Raw genomic sequence first — 21111 nt, 5'->3', positions numbered from 1 at the left:
CTTAGTTGCTCAGTCATGTCCGAGTCTTAGCGACCCCATGGACTGCAGCCTACCAGGCTCCTCTGTCCATGGGATTTTCCAGGCAAGAGTACGGGAGTGGGTTGCCATTGCCTTCTCCCATCATATACTAGGAAATGGAAATTCTCTGGCTGGATAGCCTTATCTGTGTAACAGAGTGCTGAAGTGACAACTAGAAGTCAGGACCTGATCCCTACTCTGTAATGTTTTATGTTCCTGTTGGGTCCCCATATGGCTCAGTGGGTAAAGAATCTGCCTGCAGTGCAGGAGACCTGGGTTCGATCCCTGGGTTGGGAGGATCCCCTGGATGAAGGAAATGGCAACCCGCTCCAGTATTCTTGCCTGGGAAAACCCATGGACAGAGGAGTCTGGTGGGCTACAATCCATGAGGTCACATGAGTGGGATATGACTGAGCAACTAAACCACTACCACCAAACCTTAGACTTTCTGTGTGAAATGAGAGGCAGAGACAGTTTCGCCTAAGCTGCTTTTGTTCATGCCCACAATGGAGACATTTAGTGCTACTCCTCTGATGAAAACACTCAAATGGTTTTCCAGTCTCACTTCCAATAGCTACCGGGGTCTCTACAATCTGGCCTCCTGCTAGCTCTCTCATCCAACCACACCCACCCCCCTCACCCTGGCTGCCTTGCAGAGTACACACTGTCTCAGGGTCTTTGCACAGGCTCCCTCTACCTGAAAAGTCTTCCCCACCCCCAACTTCCTAGTCTGGCCTATCTCCTTCAGGTCTCTGTCTAAATACTGCCTGATCAGAGAGCAGGCCTTTCCTGATGACCTAAAAGAAAATAGCATAACTTTCCCTCATAGACCCAACACTAATTACCCTCACCAATCCTGCTTTATAACCTGACCTGTTGCATATTTACTCTTTGTCTCCTATGGACATGAGCACCAGAAAAGTAGAAGCATGTGGGTTTTATTTACTGCTATAGCCTCATCTCACAGACCGATGCCTGGAATACAATGGGAGCACAAATATTTATTGGATGAATAAATGAATGTGTAATATTTTAATTTTCTTAAGGAAGTGGCAGGATGAGGGACCATTTCTTCAGTTTTTCAAATATTTCAGAAAACATTCATTAATATCTTAAACCTGACTACAAAATTAATATATGCACATCATGAATAAAAAATTATTCCACTAAGCAACCAGAATAATTCTATTCCCAAGAAAATTAATGTTGCAAGGGTTGGGGCTTGTCCTTTCAGATTCATTATAATGCATGTTTGTCTAGATAGATGCATGCATTCTCAGTCACTTCAGTCGTGTCCAACTCTTTGCGATCCCTTAACCATAGCCCACCAGGCTCCTCCGTCCATGGGATTCTCCAGGCAAGAATACTGGAATGGGTTGCCATTTCCTTCTCCAGGGAATCTTCCCGACCCAGGGATCGAACTCACATCCCTTATGTTTCCTCCACTGGCAGGGGCGGGGTACTTTACCACTAGAGCCACAGATAGAGCTCTATACTTCTAGCCATAAAAACAGACAATACCTTGGATTCTATTCCATAATTTACGTAGTATATCATGCTATGTTGATACACATAGAATTATCTGATCCTTTTTAATAACTACTCAGTTTTCTATTTCGTAGATCTAGCTAACGTAGAATCCAATCACCTACCAAGGAACTCATTCGAGTGTCTTTCATTGCAATACAAAAAACAACCACCGCCACAACAACAACATACAATTCAGGCCAAATAATTCACCCTCTAGCTAAGACATGAGAATCTCACCTACATATCTGGAGCCAGAGCAGAAACCTACCCACATTAATGAAGCAACAGAGAGGCACTCCGTGCAGAGGGCACTGTGTGAGAGCTGAGGCCGATAAATGAGATCTTCTGCTTCTACCACATGGCTCCTTCTCCCTCCGTTGATTCTGCAAGCACTTATGAAACCACAGATGATTCTGGGGCCCACCGTGCCTTCTGTCTGTCTTCTGTCCTTTTTCCACCTTCTGAGAGATGGCTGATCACAACCCAGACTAAGCCCCATGCAGACTTACTCCTACCAATTCTCCTTCACCCACATGTTATGCGAAAAGGGATCCATACGGGTCCCCCTGAGACCCTCCAGGGCAGACTGCATTTCCTGAACTGCCTTTGTAATTTACACAGCAGTTTCTCCCACTCTCCCATCCCCAGCAGCGGCTTTCCAGAACAGGATGTGGCTCGTAAATCTTTTCCCTCAGCTTACCTACCACCCACCGATTAGCTTATTTTCACAAGACCTGCCATTTCCCAGACTCCCCTAGTGTAAGCCTCCCATGGAAGGTCACAAGAGCATGGTTCCTAAGACAAATACTCTTCTGTTACCACTTCTACATGGAATCTAAAAAATAAAATGAATATACATGAGGAGGCAGAAACGGACTCACAGATAACAGAAGACAAACTTGTGGTCACCACTGGGGAGAGGGACGATGGGAAGCAAGATAGGGGTAGGGGATAAAGAGATAAAAAGTACTATGCATAAAACAGATGGGTAACAAGGTTGCAGTGTACATCACAAGGAAACACAGCTACTGTTCTGTAATAACTTTAAGTGGAGTATAATCTATACAAATAGTGAACCAGTATGTTACACCTGAAACTAATATCGTAAATAAATTATTCTTCTGTTGCTTAATCACTAAGCTGTGTCTGACTCTTTTGAGACCCCATGGACTGGAGCCTGCCAGGCTCCTCTGTCCAGGCTCCTCTGTCCATGGGATTTTCCAGGCAAGAATACTGGAGTGGGTTGCCATTTCATTCTCCAGGGTTATCTTCCCAACTCAGAGACTGAACCCACATCTCATGCATCCCCTACAGGCATATTCTTTACCACAGAGCCACCAGGGAATCACCTATGCTTCAATTAAAACAAACAAAAAAAGAAGGGTGGTTCTTGTGATGGGCAAAGACCGCAGGGAAATGTCATACCCCTGCCATTATGGGTGTAGGAAATTCTACAAGGGGCTATGAAGGAATGTTGATATATTTAAAAGCATGTCGTAAAATTTTCCAGAGAGAAAAACGTCAGGCAAATCACTAAGAGGCATTACCATTTCTTGATGGGTAGAGGCCAATTCTTATTATTTATCTTTAAATTATTTAATTAGTTCATTGAGTATCTTCTGAGTCTAGGTACAATGCCAGCCCTGGGAGGCACGAAGATGACAGCTCTTAATCAGCTGTTCAATGATAGAATCTTGTAAGAAAGATAAATATAAAAGCAACTGAAGAAATAAATGACAAAATATTGTATCTTTGAGAGGCACAGGTCCATTAATGCTGGCAAGTGAGAGAAGAAGTTGCACAGAAGGGGTCACTGAAGCAGCAGCTGAATAGCATCAGATGCTCTGAACCACTAGGGTCTCTTCTCTTGGCCCGCAAGGTAATAATAGTCTCCTGGTTTTCCTCCCACTTCCCTGACGGTACCTTTCAATCTTCTTGAGCTTTCTTGCTGATTAGTTTCCTGTTCTTAGGCATTTTCACCCTCTTACTCTCCTTGGGAATCTCATGTACAACTCTGATTCAATTACTACGGAATAATATACATCCTGAGCCCAGATCTTCTCCAGTGAGCCCCATTCTTGTATAACCAATTACCCACTTAACATTTCCACTTGCAAGAATTTTCACAGGCCTCTCAAACTACACTCTCCCCCAAAGAACATGTAGCATCATCTGTCTTCCTCATCACTATCATAGCATCTCCCAGGAACAAAGCCAAGAAGTTAGGACTTCTCTTGATCCTTCTCTTTTACACACCCTTTACATCCAACCACCTACATATCCTTTTGTTGCTGTTGCTGTTATTTCCCCCCAATTATCCAGAATCCAGTCTGTTCTCTCCATCTCTCCTGAGGGACTACTTAATAGGCCCCTCACTGGTTTCTGAGCTTCTACTTCAGCCACACTAAACTCCATTCCCCACTTAACAAGTAACCTTTGAAAAGCTAATCTACCATTAATCTACTTAAAATTCTTTGATGGTTTCCCCATAAAGTCGAATTTTTTAGCATGCCCCCCAAATCAGTTCCTGGCCTGGTGCTCCACGTTCCAGCAGCACTTAAGTTCACAAAGTTCCTTCAAAGAACCCTATGCTTTTTATCCAAATCTTCAGAAGTATAATTCCTTTCCACCTGGAATACATTTGTCTTCTCATTCTACCACCCAACTTTTTCAACTGATTAACTCCTCAACATACATTAATTTTCTGCCTAACCATCACTTCCTCCAAGAAGTCTTCCCTGATTATTCTCTAAATCTACATTTAGGTGCCTGCCCTTCCTTTGTGATAGTTTCAGTCGTGTCCAACTCTTTTCAACCCCATGGACTGTAGCCCACCAGGCTCCTCTGTCCATGGAATTCTTCAGGCAAGAATACGGGAGTGGGTAGCCACTCCCTTCTCCAGGGATCTTCCCAACCCAGGGATCGAACCTGGGTCTCCTGCATTGGCAGGCAGATTCTTTACCATCTGAGCCACCAGGGAAGCCCTTCCTATATGCTCCTGTAAAGCTCTGTACCTCCCTGACAGGACTTACAAATCAAGGAATGAATGAATGAAGCAGGGATGGGAGGAAGGCATAGCATATGCCAAGGCCTGGTATTTGAAACAGCAAGGTTTGTATATGGAATTGTGAGAACTTCTGTATAGCCAGGCAGCAGGGCTGGCAGAAAGACAGAAGTGATGGGAGATGAGGCTTTAAGACTGAGGGGGCTTTCCTGGTGGGGAACCACTGGTGGCTCAGTGGTAAAGAATCTGCTTGCCAAAGCAGGAGACAGGGGTTCCATCCCTGGTCTGGGAAGATCTCTCAATGCTGTGTAGCAACTATTGAACCTGTGCTCTAGAGCCTGAGTACTGCTTCTGTTGAGCCCATGTGCCGCAACTACTGAAGCCCGAGCACCCCAGAGCCCTTGCTCTGCAACAGAAACCGCCACAAAGAGAAGCCTGTTCATTGCAATAGAGAGTAGCCTCCACTCACCACAACTGGAGTAAGTCTGTGCAGCACTGAAGACCCAGCACAAGCAAAAAAAAAAAAAGAAAAGACAAAGCTGAGGCCCAGAGGATGGAAGATTTGAATGCTCTATTAAGGGATTCAATCTCTAAACTGTAGGTAATAGGAAGCCCTGCAGGTTTTTAAAGTAAGGAAGCAATGAACATAGGGGAAACCTAATATAATCAAGTTTCTCCCATTGAGGAACCATCAAGTTAGGCTGGGAGATAACCACTAGCACTTAGAGGCGGAGAGGAAACCACTCAGGGAAGTGATGGCACTCTGGAAGTAGCTCCTGGCACAAAAATCCAGAGATGGGAGGACAGGGGTGGGGCCGGGAGGGGTGGTGATTGTGCAGAGAACACTTGTGGCGTAAGGAGGAAGGGAGTCACAGACAGAGGTCTGAGAAGTGACAGCTTTTTATCAGGTGGGAAAAGAGGGAGTTTTACACAAAAGTGAAAGAGGCCCATCAGAATGGTAAGGAGCTTCCAAGCTAGGAGGAGTCCCCAAGAAAGGATCAGGGATGGAGGGGTGGAATATCCACATCGTATGTCCAATGTGCGGCACTCCCACACACTAGGTGCTCAGCATTTGCTGACGTGCATGTAAGTCTGCATATAAGTCCCAGATTACTAAGTCACTCTCTTCAGAAACTGTCACCTCGGGGAGATGGGGAAGATAAAAAGCACATCCACCCAAAACACAGTTTTATTAGATTTCAAAAAAACAAATCACACCCACTCCCTAATTCAAAGGATGCCAGGTGTGAACCCTTTTGAAAGGAGACCGCAACATTTTCTTCATACAAATTATTACCCTCTACTTTTTCACACTGGGCGTTTTAACATATCCTCTGTCTTCAGAGAGAAGAGAAATGTTGTTTCTCATGTGTAAAGGTCATCTGCGTGGGTGCAAGTAGGGGACGATGGTTCCAAGAATTGGGCGATGACAGACAAACGCTGATGGAGAAGATTGAGCAGGGGTGAGGGAAGGTAGATGCAAATACCCAGGAGCTGAAATGGGCACCTCTTAGAGGATCAACCAGCTGAATGGCTGAACCAGATAACTCTTTCTGTGCTGGTGCTCAGTTGTGCTCAACTCTTTGTGACTCTATGGACCATAGCCTGCCAGTCTCCACTGTCCATGGGATTTTCCTGGCAAGAATACTGGAGCGGGTTGCCATTTCCTCCTCCAGGGGATCTTCCTGACCTAAAGACTGAATCCATGTTTCCTGTGTCTCCTGCACTGCAGGCAGATTTTTAATCTGCTGAGCCATCGGGGAAGCCCTGAATTCACAAATGCCCACTAGCCACATAATGATTCCCCATGTTAATATTTCCTTTCTTGAGCCACAGTGGAGTATCTATCTCCAAAACGCAGCCAATCCTCCAGGTCCTCTGGAGGCACTGCTTTCCTGGACACAGATTTATGATGCCAAAGGAGGAGAGAAAACGTTCTCCCTATGGGCTACTCCACTTCTCCCTGGCTCCTGGGTTGAGAACTGGCTCAGCAAGTACGTGTGTAGAGCCTCACACGTCTGTTTCAAAACAGATGAAAACATTGCTGCAAGATGACTTTGACAGATTAGCCTGAAAAGTGAAATACAGGTGACTTTTTAAGCATCATTGCTTATAAGGCTTGCTGTGCTTTGAAGCCATTTGTTTTTAAAAGGTCAACAAAGACAAATCGGTAGCAGTAAATTACTGTTTACACAATTCTGAAAACTTTATACACGGGCCTTAAAGTGTAGTTTTCAACACTTGGGTCAACAAGCCAATTGCCTCAATAGCTACGGGATCTCACAGAAACACCGAGTTAACCCATTAGTAATAGAGCAAGAAGTTTGGGCTGTTTTTCCAAGAAAGGGCAAATAAATACCCATTATAACCATCATCCATCCTCCATCCCTATGACAGCCATGACTACAACAGCCACAAAGTCAATCACTCATTAAATGGCTGGTTATTTGCAAAGCACAGAGATAATGCGCAAAGATTAAACAGACCTCCAGTGTGAAAGAAATATACAATTTACACAGATGTGTGATGTAACACTGAGACTGAGAGAAACAAGCACCAGAGGTCATACTGGCCGAGGCTTAATCAGCAGAGAGAAACCACACAATAATCTGAACAGAACTGTAATACAAAAAATGCTGGGGGACTCCCCTGGTGGTCCAGCAATGGAGAATTCGCCTTCCAATGCAGGGGACTCTGATCGATCCGTGGTTGGGGAACTAAGATTCCACAAGCCGAGGGGCAACTAACCCAGCCACAACTAACTACAGCCACAACCTGCAGCTAAAGAAGGCTGTACACCCCAACCAAGAGCCCCGGTACCACAGTGAAGACCCTGCGCAGTGCGCCCCACACGCACACACACGAAAATTAAACCGTGATGGGGAAAAGGCCTATCCTGGTAGCCCACTAGTAAAGAATCCACCTGCCAGTGCAGGAGACTTGGGTTCAATCCCTGGGTCAGGGAGATGCCCTGGAGAAGGAAATGGCAACTCACTCCAGTATTCTTGCCTGGGAAATCCCATGGACACAAGAGTCTGGTGGGCTGCAGTCCTCGGGGTCGCAAAGAGTCAGACATGACTTAGACACTAAACCACTGCCGCCGCCAGGGACTTTAAGAACTTCATTGAGTTCAGGGACTTCCCTGGTGGTCCACTGCCTAAGACTCCACATACCCCCAATGCAGGGGTTTGATCCCTGGTCATGGAACTGTATCCCACATGCTGCTACTGAGGGCTCCTGTGCTGCAACTGAGATCCTGCATGCCATAACTAAAGATCCTGCATGCCACAAGTGAAAGAAAAAAAGATCCCACATGCCACAACTAAGACCCAGCACAGCCAAACAAATAAATATTGGGGGGAAAAAAGAACATCACTGAGTTCAGATTCTCTGAGGCGGGTCAACAGAAAGGGAAGGAAGTGACTATTTATTAAATACTGATTCAGTGCAGGTACTAGGGTTTTAAAAAATACATTATCTCATGCAGTTCTCATTATATTATTTTACAGATGAAGGAAGTAAGAATTTGGAGAGGGTCAGTAAATTCCCAGCATTACACATCTAGTTAGGCCTCGAGTTCAAGCCCAACTCTCACTGACTTCAAAATAAACTCACTTTCCCTTAAACTGGGATGCCTCTCCAGGTGAAAATTTAAGGGTGGAATCTCAGCAAGCCTGGAAGAAGTGTTCTACTCACCTGAATCCCTACTTTGAGTTGGCAACAGGAGAACAGAGAAGAAAAGTAACACTGATATTAAAAACTTTTCCAAGTGTCTTCTCATTTCATTCATTGCCTTGACTCCCAACTCTTTGTCCTTCACAACGAACACATATTTTCAGACATGTTTTCTAGACAAATAAGGTATATTCCTTGCTCTCATTTATTAAATATTCTCTGTTCCTTTGAATATCAACACCTCCATTCTTAAATTAAGGGTGATTTCATATCTCAGTTATCAAGTGCAGAGGGCATGACATTTCTGCCAGATGTTAAAGATAATTTAAAAGGAGAACTGCTTCAGCTTCTAACGGCTGAGAGCTTGAGTTATGCACAGGGTCACCACCTGCCATGTGTGCAATGCTCTACAGACTGCAAAGTGATCCGGGGCAGAGCACACACGTCACCACCCCGAGAGCACAACAGCTCTAACTCGTCTCAGGATGCACACCACTTCCAGCTTTCAATTTTAAAATTAATCCATCCCTTTCTGGTCAGCAGCTCATGAGTCATCCCTATCCCTTGCCATCCTTCCTTGTCTCCACCCCACCTTCCACACCCCAGGAGAAAAACACTGGCTTTGAAGACGTCCCTGGCAGTCCACTGGCTGGAACTCCGTGCTCCCAATGCAGGGGACCCAGGTTCAATTCCTGGTCAGGGAACTTGAACCCATATGCTGCAACTAAGACCCAGCACAGCCAAATAAAATAAACATAAGTATTTTTTTTTTTTAAGATATTGGCTTTGGTCCTGCAGGAGAAGAGGATGCATGTTTCTCTGACTACTGGAGCCATGCTGAAGCCATCTCCCAGGAAGGTTTTATTTAGTACTCCTTTACAAAGTCAGAGGGTTTCCCAGGTGGCTCAGTGGTAAAGAATCCACCTGCCAAGCAGAAGATGTGGGTTCAATCCCTGGGTCGGGAAGATCCCCTGGAGAAGGAAGTGGCTGCCTACTCCGGTATCCTTGCCTAGGAAATCCCACGGACAGAGAAGCCTGGTGAGCTACAGTCCATGGGCCACAAGAGTTGGACACGACTTAGTGACTAAACAACAACGAGGCCAGAAAAGAAGGTCAACCAAGAGGATTTCTGGCCCAAGCCTCAGTTTCAAACCAGAGCTCATAAAGGACTTCCCTGCCACAGGCTTCTAGCAAGACAATGCAGAACAGACTTGAAGTCTGCTGTTGGCATCTGAACTCGCAAAGCCGTGTCAACAAGGAGCGTCCCCCCCATTCACACCACTCCATATCTAGGGGAAAGAAGTCCTTGGACATTCTCTTATCTCTACTTGAAAACGGCTCAGCTGGAAGAGAGCTCCTCTCTACCCCTCCAGCTGTGACCTCTGCTCCTTTCTCAAATCTTACAACTTGTTTAGAAGATATACTCAGAAGGTGATTACCAAACACTTGGGAAGTGAGTAAACACATTAGAATTCTTGGGTGCCCAAAGCCATACAGGTTCCACTTGGGTTACAAAGGGTCACTCTGGTCCCCCATCTATTTAAAATCTGGCTAAGGCTTGGACCGACTCCAACAAAGAAGCCAAGGGAAAGAACAGCAAGAGAGAGATAAGTTTGATGGGAAGATGGGGACGCTGGAAATAAAGTTTATTCGAAGGTGGACCTTCAGCTGCAGGGTTGAATTTAAAGAGCAGTTTCTAGATCTTGGGTCCATAAAATGCTAGATTTCTCGTGCTAATAACAGTGTTTTAATAGTATTGCTTTCAGTATAAATGGTGAACATGAAATGTTCAAATACTGTAATTTTGGTTCAAAGTTTCAATCCAATGCCAAGCCTCGTACTACAGAAATGAAAGGAGTACTAACTTGAAATGTAAACTTGAAAACAACAGTCTTTGGACTTCGGGGCAAAGTTCTAGGAATTTACTTTAAAACTGACCTCTTTCTGCCTTGCATGGGAGGAAGGCGTTTTTCTCTTGATGCTGGGTGGGAAAAGAACAGAGGAGGGGTCTAAGCCCTCAGTCTCCCCTAGAGAAAGAGGGCTCAATAGTTTCTGCCCTGTTCCCCCTTCTGGCAACAAAAATAAAGCTGGAGCCAAGACTTCAGTCTTCGACCTCACAGGGTACCTGGAGGGGGGTGGGGGCCGGCGGTGGAGGGGAGGGCATTTTCGAACCCTGGGTAACACAGGCTGCCTCTCTGTAACCTTAACAAAGATCTCCAGTGCGAGCCGTCAAAATTCAAATGGAGAGCAGACCCACGGCTCTCCGCTAGGAAACCCTGTTTTCTTTTAATTAAAAAAAAAAAATGTCGAGGTCACCCCTCAGCTTTGTTTACAAGTAATGAGTCCAGCAGCCCCCATTAATCACCCCTGGAGATTCTTTTACACTTTGATGTGAAAAGAGGCAGGGCCCATTGTGATGTCCACGACTCCAACAGCAGCCCTTTCACTTGCAAACGAAGCTTGGGCCCCCAGTAAGAACTGATTGTCAGAAAAAAATTCATTGCCTTTCCTTCCAGTGATTTATCAGAGATGGGGGGGAAAACGGTGGCTTTAAGACAACTTTCCGGAAAGGGTTCCCAGCACACCACTACTGCATTCCCAGCCTCCGCTGGTTCTTTCTGCCCCGCATGCCCACTTCTCAGAGCCTGGGAAAGGCAACTTTCTTCTCTGGAAGCCATCTCATCTGGGGGAACTTTCCTTCCCTCTCCTGCAAGCTTTCCTGGGGGCCTGAGCTGGGTGTGCTCAGTCGTGCCCGACTCTGCAACCCTGTGGACTGCAGCCGGCCAAGCTCCTCTGTCCCTGGGATTCTCCAAGCAAGAATACTGGAGTGGGTTGCCATTTCCTCCTCCAGGGGATCTTCCTGACCCAGGGATCGAACTCCTGTCTCTTTCATCTCCTGCACTGGCAGGAGGGTTCTTTACCACTAGCGCCACCTGGGAAGCCCTTCGGCGGGGCGGCGCGGGGGGAGCCTAATGGTACTTAACCATTCTGGTGTCTCCAGAACAAGGTTGATACCAGCACCTGGTTTGCCCATAACAGACCAAGACCATCTCAATAATTAAGGCACAAGGCATCCGTTTCCCCCATCTTTACCAGTCTCTTACATTAAAAGGAAAGAGGATTAAAGATTTCTCTAAGAATCTAAGGTGGTAGTCAGAGGAAGGTTCAACAGAAGGACTAGGAAGATTTTTTTTTCCAAGTAAACTTTTAAAATTAGAATAGAACGTGCATTGCATAAAGTGCTCAGCTCACACATGTTATTTTCACCAGGTGACATTCCCCTGTAACTGGCACGCAGATCCAGTCATGGAAAAACAGCACCACTCTTGGGCTAGACAACCCTTTTGAGCAGAAAGACTATGTCAAACGTGTAACTGAGCTTTAGCGCTCACTCCATTCTACAGGGAATACCTGGGACAGAAGCATGTAATTCTCAGCACCAGAGACAAAAGGAGACAGAAGAGTATTTGTGGTGAGGGCCATTCTGAGTACAGTACAGTGTGGAGCAGCAGCCCCGGCTCCACCCAAGAGACTGTGACAAGGACAGTCTCCCCAGACACTGTCAGATGCGCCCCTACCCCCACCTCCAGGGAGTACAATTATTCCAGGTTGAGAACCACTGGTCTATAAGAACAAAAACACATTAAGAGAAGCAGTCAGATAAATCCACAAAGTAAAACATACATTCAACTCAGTTTCCTCAGTCAACTCCACCGCCTGCCCCCCACCCAGCATCCCCACAAAATAAGCAGGGTAAATGCTCTGGGTTAAGACGTGACAAAACCTAACACAGTATACAGGCTTCCCAGGTGGCTCAGCAGTAAAGAATCCACCCGCAATGCAGGAATGCAGGAGATGTGAGTTCAATCCCTGGATTGGGAAGATCCCCTGGAGAAGGAAATGGCAACCCACTCCAGTATTCTTGCCTGGACAGAGGAGCCTGGCAGGCTGCAAGTCATAGGGTAGCAAAGAGTCAGACATGACTGAGCGCACGCCCGCGCGTACGCACACACACACACAACACAGTCAGCATTTTAGGGAACCCTTAGCAACTAAAAAACAACAGCAAGGCAGGATACGCACTTGGATTTGACTGAGTCAGGATGTAAACAACTTGAACAGACATTTTAAAACAATCCGAACAGTGTGGAGACGGGCTAATTCATAGATGAATCTAAAATGTAATTTTATTAGGAAAGACACTGGCACGCAATTATGTAGGGAAAGAAATCCCCCTTTTAAAGGAGACGCACATAAGGTAAAGCCAAAGTGAAAAAACAGATGTCTGGGATTGGCTTTAAATCACTCCAGCAAAGAACAAAAGGAAAAGGATACATTTTTTTTTTCCTTTTAAGTGTGGCAAAATATTGAGAAATGTTAAATCTGGAGAAAAGGCTATTTGAAAGTTAATGAAATATTCTACTTCTACTGTCTATAATAAAATTGTTTCTTTCCAAGTGAAGGAAAAAGAGTGGAGGCAAGAAGTATGATAAGATCTATACTAAGTTAGGTTTTCATGCCCAGTCAGGGCCAATATTCTTTATTGCTGTTACAATGCACAAAATTTCTGTCTTTCTCTTGCCCCTTCATCCCATTTCCCTCCTTCCCAGTCTCCCTCTTTCTCTTTTCCTTCAGATTGTCTCCCCCTTAATAAGAAGTCTGGGACCTCCTCATGCTTTCAGTAGCTTTAATAAGACCTGTTCACTTAACTCTGTCTATTATAACATCTTACCTATATAAACACATACAGTCCAATGTCTGAAATCATTTTAAAGCAACAGAAACGGTGACACTCTGCCTTTCAGGTTAAGAAGAAAGCATTATCTGATGAAAAGCATCAAAACTTGGTCAAAGGCAGAAATTGCTTAATAATATGTTAAATGTTGTTTGGTAGAGAAAAATTTTCCACCAAAATAAACCAGTTGCTCCAGCATTCCCTATAGCTTGATTCACACATTCAACTATTAATTTCTCCAAGCTTTTTCCTCCTCCAGTACAAGGAGCCAGATTACCATCTAATCTAACTACATTTCAGGGTTATCATGAGAGACAGAAAACAAGACTCAGATTCTGAAATAATGTCCTCCAGGCTTCTGAAAAAGAGGAAACTGAAATATTCATCTTAATCCTGTTCCACATATTCCCAAGGAGGCTGACGGCTACTGCTTTAGAAGAAAAGGATTGTTATAACTGAAGCCTACAAAAAAGAAAAAGGTTCTTCCCCAAATCAGGATAGTATAAAATTAGTATTCATACAAAGATGGTAAGAAAAGTGAAAGTGATAGTCACTCTGTCGCGTCCCACTCTCTGTGACCCCCACGGAGCCCGCCAGGCTCCTCTGTCCGTGGGATTCTCCAGGCAAGGATACAGGACTGGGTTGCCAAGCACTCCTCTAGGGGATCTTCCCAACCCAGGGATGGAACCCATGTCTCTTTTGTCTCCTGAATTGGCAGGCACATTCTTTATCACTAGCGCCACTTGGGAAGCCCTATTCCTGGAGTAGCTCACAAAGGAATCCTTTCCACCCAAAGAGCTGCCTCTAAACAAAGTCTTTCTCTTTTGAGGTAGAGTTGTGGAAGGTACTTATTCTCCTGAAACCCAGCTCCCTACTAGTATCACCAGAGCAAGAGAATTAACGATTCATGAAGGAGTTTATCCCAGGCGCTGGGATAAACACTTTACAGACATTATTCTCGGTATCCTCATCTTAATGAGGCTTAAAAGTTGAGCCATTTGTCCAATGTGTCAGAGATCTAAACACAAGTTACCCAGCCCTGGAGTCCCACACGCAAGTCTGCTACATCACTTAGGCAATACAAAATCAACTGGACTTTTTTTTTTTAGATAAATTGTCCTCTATATTTATTCATGGCTGTGCTGGGTCTTCACCTCTGCTCAGGCTTTTTCTCTGTTCACAGAGAGCAGGGCTACTCTCCAGTTGCAGTGCACTGGCTTCTCTTGTTGCAGAGCATGGTCTCTAGGGTTCGTGAGCTTCAGTAGTTGAAGCATGTGGGCTCAGTAGTGTGGCTCCCAGGCTGTAGAACACAGGCTCAATAACTGCGGTGCGTGGGCTAAGTTATTGCTTGGCACGTGGGATCTTCCCGGACCAGGGATCAAACCCGTGTCTTCTGCATTGGCAGGCGGATTCTTTACCACTGAGCCACCAGGGAAGCCCCTCAACTAGATTTTACTGGTGAAAGTACTCAGTACGTCTGCAGCTGAGTCTCCCCCACTCCCCACCACACACCCACTCCCCACCAAATTTAACTGTCCATTTGGGAAATAACTAATTCTGAAAAAGATTTCCTCAGGCCTGAGATAAGTCTGAAACCAAACTCTTTTAAACCCATCAAACCGAATGACTCCTCTTAAACTATATATGACAACGACACACGACGAGCAACCATTTTCTAAAATAAAGGGAAACCATGCATTCTGTATAAGAAACATTATTGCGCTTATAAATCAGGCCTAAAACAACTTGCTGGGGAAACACAGGAAATTTCACAATTCCAGGTGTGGATTATTTACAATGCCCAGGCCAATCACAGTTTCAGGAAAACACAGCTTACAGCCATTAATCTCTCTAGTGAGCATCTGGAAGTCAGGCCCCTGATTTACTCACACAAAGAAAATCTGTCCATATAATAGGTGTTAATCAGCTTAACACCTTGTAGCTTCCTCACTAATTGAGGGCTCCCCTCAATTAGGAGAGGTAAACGTTATTTCAGACTCTCCTGGGGAAGGAGAGCGTGCAAGAGTATAGCATTATGGTTCAGGGTTCACAAAATGCAATCACTCAAATCTTTCCCCCAAACTGACAAGCATATCAGCAGATTTCCTAACACACACTGAAGGGAAAGAAGGGGGACAGGGTAGTGACCTTGCAAAGGGGCATGTTCTCTCTTTCAACAAGGAGAAAGAAAAGTAATTTGAAACTCCAGGAAAAATAAAAACATCATCCAAAGATGAGGCAATTTAAAATGTGGCATGAATTTGAGCAATTCACTCAGCTATAGGTGTTCACTTGTCCTGATCAATATGAAATGTGTCAAGTGGTACTTGGGTTGACTTTGAACCCATAGAGAAGAAATAAAACCCTAAACGCTATTTTGCTTCCCAATCAAAATAGTGTAAATAGTGCTTCTTGGTTTTTCAGCTTTTATTATTAAAAGACAAACCTTGCAAAAGCACAGATGCTTATAAAATGTGCTGTCAACCTGGACAATTTAAAACTAAAAGCAGGGGACTTCCCTGGTGGTCCAGTGGTTAAGAATCCACCTGCCAATACAGGGGACATGGGTTCGATCCCTGGTTTGGGAAGACCCCACGTGCCTTGGAGCAACTAAGCCCATGTACCACAACTGCTGAGCCTGCAGGCCCTAGAACCCATGCTCTGCAACAAGAGAAGCCACCATAGTGAGAAGCCCGAACACCACAACTAAAGAGTAGCCTCTGCTCTCCACAACTAGAGAAAGTTCTTGCACAGCAGCAATGACCCAGCGCCACCAAAATAATAATTAAAAAAAACCTAAAAGCAGAGCTAACAGTTGGAAGGTAGAGGAGAGAGAAGTGGAAAAGAGTAAGGATAATTATACTATTAGATTAGACAATGAAAAGTTGATGGAAATTTTTAAAATTTTAATACTGATTATATAGTAAAATATAGTATATTCATTTAATATGCCTTATTATAAAGGCATATAAAGATATATAAGTTTGTGAAATAAAAGAAAAATGACAAACATCTTTTTGCCTATTCATACTGTTCATGGGGTTCTCGCAGCAAGAATACTGGAGTGGTTTTCACTTGAGGACCACATTTTGTCAGAACTCTCCACCATGACCTGTCCGTCTTGGGTGGCCCTGCATGGCACGGCTCATAGCTTAATTGACTTACACAAGTCCCTTCGCCTGACAAGGCTGTGATCCATGAAGACTGGTGTGCTGCTGTCCATGGGGTTCCAAAGACTCAGACATGACTTAGTGACTGACTGACAATAACATAAGCATCGAAACTGAATAGACACCAAAAAGAATACACTACTTGATTATTTTAAAATAAAAATCGAAAGCAGGCATAGAAGTGAGAATAGCGGTAGGCTTTGAGAGAGACAGTAGCTAAGAGCAGACAGGAGGGGCTCCTGGGGAGCTGGTATTGTTGTTGCTTGATCGGTTACACAAGTGTGTTCACTTTGTGAAAATGCATTGAACTGTACTCATAGTGTCAGCCCTTTTCAGTTTGTTACACTCCAATAACAATTTTTAGAAAGAACAAAAAGGGGAGGGGAAAGAAGGGGAGGAGAAATATAAGTACATCAGACTGAGTACCATCAAATGTTGATAAGTCTGGGAGCCAGGGGAATAAGCTTATTTGTAAGAACTAAAACAAATATTGTCTTTACACATGATATTAATATTCTGCCATGCTGATGACTTCTGGTAGCCCTGAGCAGACTAAGGATTCACACTCAGACGTCTATTTAGTTTGCGCAATTAATACCTGCCTGCTCAATACACATCTATTTCCTTTAAAATATGTGCTAGTCCTGGACCAGTTTCACGTGAATTTGTTTTTTGGGAGGGATGGAGAAGGCTCTTCAGAGTCCCTTGGGCTGCAAGGAGATCCAACCAGTCCATTCTAAAGGAGATCAGTCCTGGGTGTTCTTTGGAAGGACTGATGCTAAAGCTTAAAACTCCAGTACTTCAGCCACCTCATGCGAAGAGTTGACTCATTGGAAAAGACTCTGATGCTGGGAGGGATTGGGGGCAGGAGGAGAAGGGGACGACAGAGGATGAAATGGCTGGATGGCATCACCAACTTGATGGACATGAGTTTGGGTAAACTCCAGGAGTTGGTGATGGACAGGGAGGCCTGGCGTGCTGTGATTCATGGGGTTGTAAAGAGCTGGACACGACTGAGCGACTGAACTGAACACGACAAAACATTTAAACAAGTGAGCTATTTGGTATATGCTAAAAATAGAGCTCTATTTAGGATTTCCTCTAACTTACTACTTGTACTGGGTTATTAAAAGGACCACATCAGGGAGTTCAAGAGCTGAAAAGACAAATGTAACAAATAATAAAAACAGCTCTGTAATTGCTAGAATGCTACTACAAAGGGCAATTAGCTAGTCTAACAATTAGCAACAACAGAAAACAAATGTAAATAATGGAGTACCAAATATCTTTTTTAATCTCGCCACTGATGATACTGTTCAGTGTTATTATAATTTATGATTCTTCTTCCAGAAATTACTCTGGATACAGTGTGAGTAATCAGAAATAGCTGAAAAATCATACCTCCAAAAAACCTTAGAAATTTAAAATTTCTTCACCCCGATACATTTTCATTAACCTGATATTTAGATTCCTTTGTAGAAAGACCCAGTTTTCATATTCTATAGAATTCAACTCTTAATTGATTAATTCAAACTCCAATCAAGATGCCAACAATTTTTCTAGAAAATGACAAACGACTTCGGAGTACATGTGGAAATGTAATCAGATGTGACTAGCCATAAAAATTCTAAAAATGAAAATTACTGACAAAGAATCTGCCTAAATATTAAAATCTATAAAAACACTGAAATAGTACAGCACCGTTGGCAGAAGAGACAACTGATGGCACAAAAGGGTTCACCAACAGACTCAAGAATGTGATGGGTTTTGGACATGGCATTCAAATCAGTAAAGATAGATGATTTAATAAATTATGTTGGAACAACTGGCCAGCCTTTTGCTTAAAAAAAGGCTAACATCCCCCAGACTTTTTCATTTTCCTATTAATACGGAAATTTACAACACACACTTTACACTAAAATCAATTACAGATGGATCAAAACACTAAAAAGTCAATGATCTAAAGTGGGCAGCAAATGAAGAGGGCAAAGCATCTAACTCGTCCGTGAACCCAGCTGTGTGGGAACTGTAGTGAACTAAAAAGGATCCGTGCTTCCCCAGCTTTTCATTCTTTCTTTTTAAACATCAAGTCTCCCTGGGGCAAGCTGACATAGCAGATGTCTGTCTGTCAGAGGAAATCAGGTGGGTGTTTGGGAGTTCTGGTTGGGGAGAACTAAGTCTCAGCACACCTGAAAAGTAATGGCACATCACTTGAGAAGTTTTGAATTAGAAAGCTCATGACTTCTCAAAAAGAGCAGGAGCTAGTTATTTGATTCCATCTGAGGGGTGGTCTATGGTAATGCAAACGCTGTGCTGTTAAATTTTTCAGGAGAAGATGGAAGTCTAGATTGTTACGTAAAAATCACTGGCAGATATATATATATATTTAGGACACTGCGAGAGGCCAAACAAAACCCATCTGTTGGCCAGATCTGCCCCACAGGCCACCAGCGTACAAGTTCTGATTTAAATGCAAAAAATGAAACCTTTCAAGTGCCAGCCGAGAACACGTGACATTATTGTCTCAATTGTGGAATAGGAAAGACCTTGCGAAGCACAATCAAATCCAGAATCCATAAAATACCAAGACATTTAACTACATAACAATTTAAAACTTATGTGTAACTGAACATTATGAATAAGCCTTAAAAAAAAAAAAAAAAAAAAGGATGCTAACAGTTTCCCCTCTGGCTCTAGCAGCACATGGACTGTGTAGCAGCCTGGGCCACGTGCCTTCCTCTGTGGGGGAGGAGAGTGCACCAAGTTCAACACCAGGACGACGGGGACCACTGGAGTGCAGGAAGAGCTTCCTAAATGAGCCAGAGAGGAGGAGGAAGTAGGAAAGCACCAGAATGGTCCAGAGCCACAGTCCCCATCATCTATTACTCAAGAAATATTAACTGAGTATGTTTGAGTCTACAGGTCTCCTACTTTCATACGTATTTGAATATCTAATAGTATACATAAAACTGATCAGGGATATTAAGAATTCCTTCTGAATAGCAAATTGGTTATTCTTAATAACTGCTTCACAATATAAATACGCTGCCTGCAAGGAACCCTGATCATATGCAATACACAAGAAGGCAGTCAACTATGTGTACAGAGTTGGAAGGAGAGATGTTGATTGTTAAGTATATCTGACAGAATTCCCTCCTCCAAGCCTCTCACAACAAGGCCGATTTCCTCATATCTGTTTCAGCACAAACCAAACAGGTGCACATTTTCCCAAATCAGTGTGACCTGGGCCAGTTCCTCGAACACAGAATTAGGATGCTTGATCTAATATAATATCACATCCACATGTTAAAGAAATGAGTTACAAGACTAAGAGAGTACTAGATTTAAAGAAAATATGTAGCCAGTCTAACAGGTTTGATTTCATCCAGAGAAGACAGAAATTTTCACACCTTTTCCTGCACCAGAGAGTCCATAGGTCACAAAAATAAAAAGGACCAACCTTATTCTTTGAAAAATTGATTATAAAATTCAACATCAAGGTATCTTTGCATCATGGACCTCATGGTTACCTGTTGCTGCTGCTGTTGACTCTTTCGGTAAACGCCATTGCTGCCAATTAGTGGAAAGCGATGAGTCTGCTCATCTGAAAAAGAAACAGCAGCCTGTGAACATCAGCACATAAATAACTAAACTAACTGGTACACCTAAACTGGAAGGCATCTTACTAGACACAGAACTCATAGCTCTCATTAGAATAACAGACTGGTTCTTCACCAACTCTCAAATCGTGTGAACAAACCGGCCGGCATATACCAAAGGCCAAATGCATTTTTAATTTTAAGCCTGAAAACAGTTTCAGCCAGGAAAAATATGTGCACATGTATGTTTATCATGAGGCGGGAGAAAGGAAATAACATTTCCCCAGTGTCCAGTTTGTGCCAAGCCTTTAAAAATGACATTTCATGTAAACATTACAATATACTTGCAAGGTACATACTAATACCTCATATACTAAATAGCCCATTTTATATATAAGAAAAGTGAAACTCAGTTTTAAATAATTTGCCTAAGGTAATAGGTTGTGTCAACAATCTCACTAGAATCAAAAGGGGGAAAGGCAAAAGTATAGACAAGAAAGAAAAGTTGATCTTCAAGGCTAAATAAAAAAGTGAGCCCAGTAAAAGCCAATCTTGAGATTTTACTTCCACTCATAAAAGCCACTTAACCCCAAAGCAATTCTGGAGAGTTCTCTTAAAACAGTACTGGTTAAAAAAAAAAAAAAGTTGTTATCCAACCTGGGCAGACTGGCCTTGGTACCTATCTTGTATATCTCTAGTAACAACCTTTCTCTCTGTGTCTAACACCATCAACAGCTGTTTCCTTTTCCCTTTCTTGTGTGTATTTGTAAATTTACTGCTCTTATCCTAACTTACTTTAAATAGTTTCAATTTTTTTCAAACATCCTTAAGGCAAAAGGGTATGTTACTAAATTATCTTAGTACCAATTTAACAAACCATCTGATACAAATGGAAATAAATACAGATGTTAAATTTGTAACAACTTTTAGAGTGCCTGCTACTTTAAGAGATTAACTGTCATACTTTATGCCTGAGGCTGAAGAAATACTAGAACTGAGTCCTTCAGCTCTACACTGACTCTTGATAAGGTCTTTTATCTCCCCTCTCCATGACTACAATGTTTCCTTATTAGTAGATAACCATTTGTCAGTCTATCTCCTCCCCCAGAAAGAATGCAACATAGATGCCACAAACATTCTAATCAGACTCACCTTAGCAGAGCTCTAAAATTTTGAAGGTCAAACATGCTTTGGAGTAGGACACTCCTGCTGGCTATAGTGGCCCTAGGCAAGTTTTCTAAATTCTCCAAATCAAATCCCTATCACCACTCCCCTTTAAAGAAGGTAAGTAAAGTCACTCAGTTGTGTTCAACTCTTTGAGACCCAGTGGACTGTAGCCCACCAGGCTCCTCCATCTGTCCATGGGATTTTCCAGGCAAG

General features: G+C 43.5%; 1 protein-coding gene across 3 annotated transcripts in view; it reads right to left on the bottom strand.

Annotated features, from left to right (window-relative positions):
- The window catches only part of AFF1 (AF4/FMR2 family, member 1), a 197602-nt gene that overhangs the window by 164876 nt on the left and 11615 nt on the right, over nt 1-21111 (bottom strand). For all 3 annotated transcript variants that reach the window (XM_010833775.1, XM_010833777.1, XM_010833776.1), the window contains exon 2: nt 19663-19736. In XM_010833775.1, the coding sequence (XP_010832077.1) occupies nt 19663-19700 (38 nt within the window). In that variant the 5' untranslated portion in view covers nt 19701-19736. The remainder of the gene's footprint in view (nt 1-19662; nt 19737-21111) is intronic.

The sequence above is a fragment of the Bison bison genome, unplaced genomic scaffold, assembly GCF_000754665.1.
Source record: "Bison bison bison isolate TAMUID 2011002044 unplaced genomic scaffold, Bison_UMD1.0 scf7180017863888, whole genome shotgun sequence".
NCBI classification, from domain to species: domain Eukaryota; kingdom Metazoa; phylum Chordata; class Mammalia; order Artiodactyla; family Bovidae; genus Bison; species Bison bison.
This window is presented reverse-complemented; position numbering and strand designations above follow the sequence as displayed.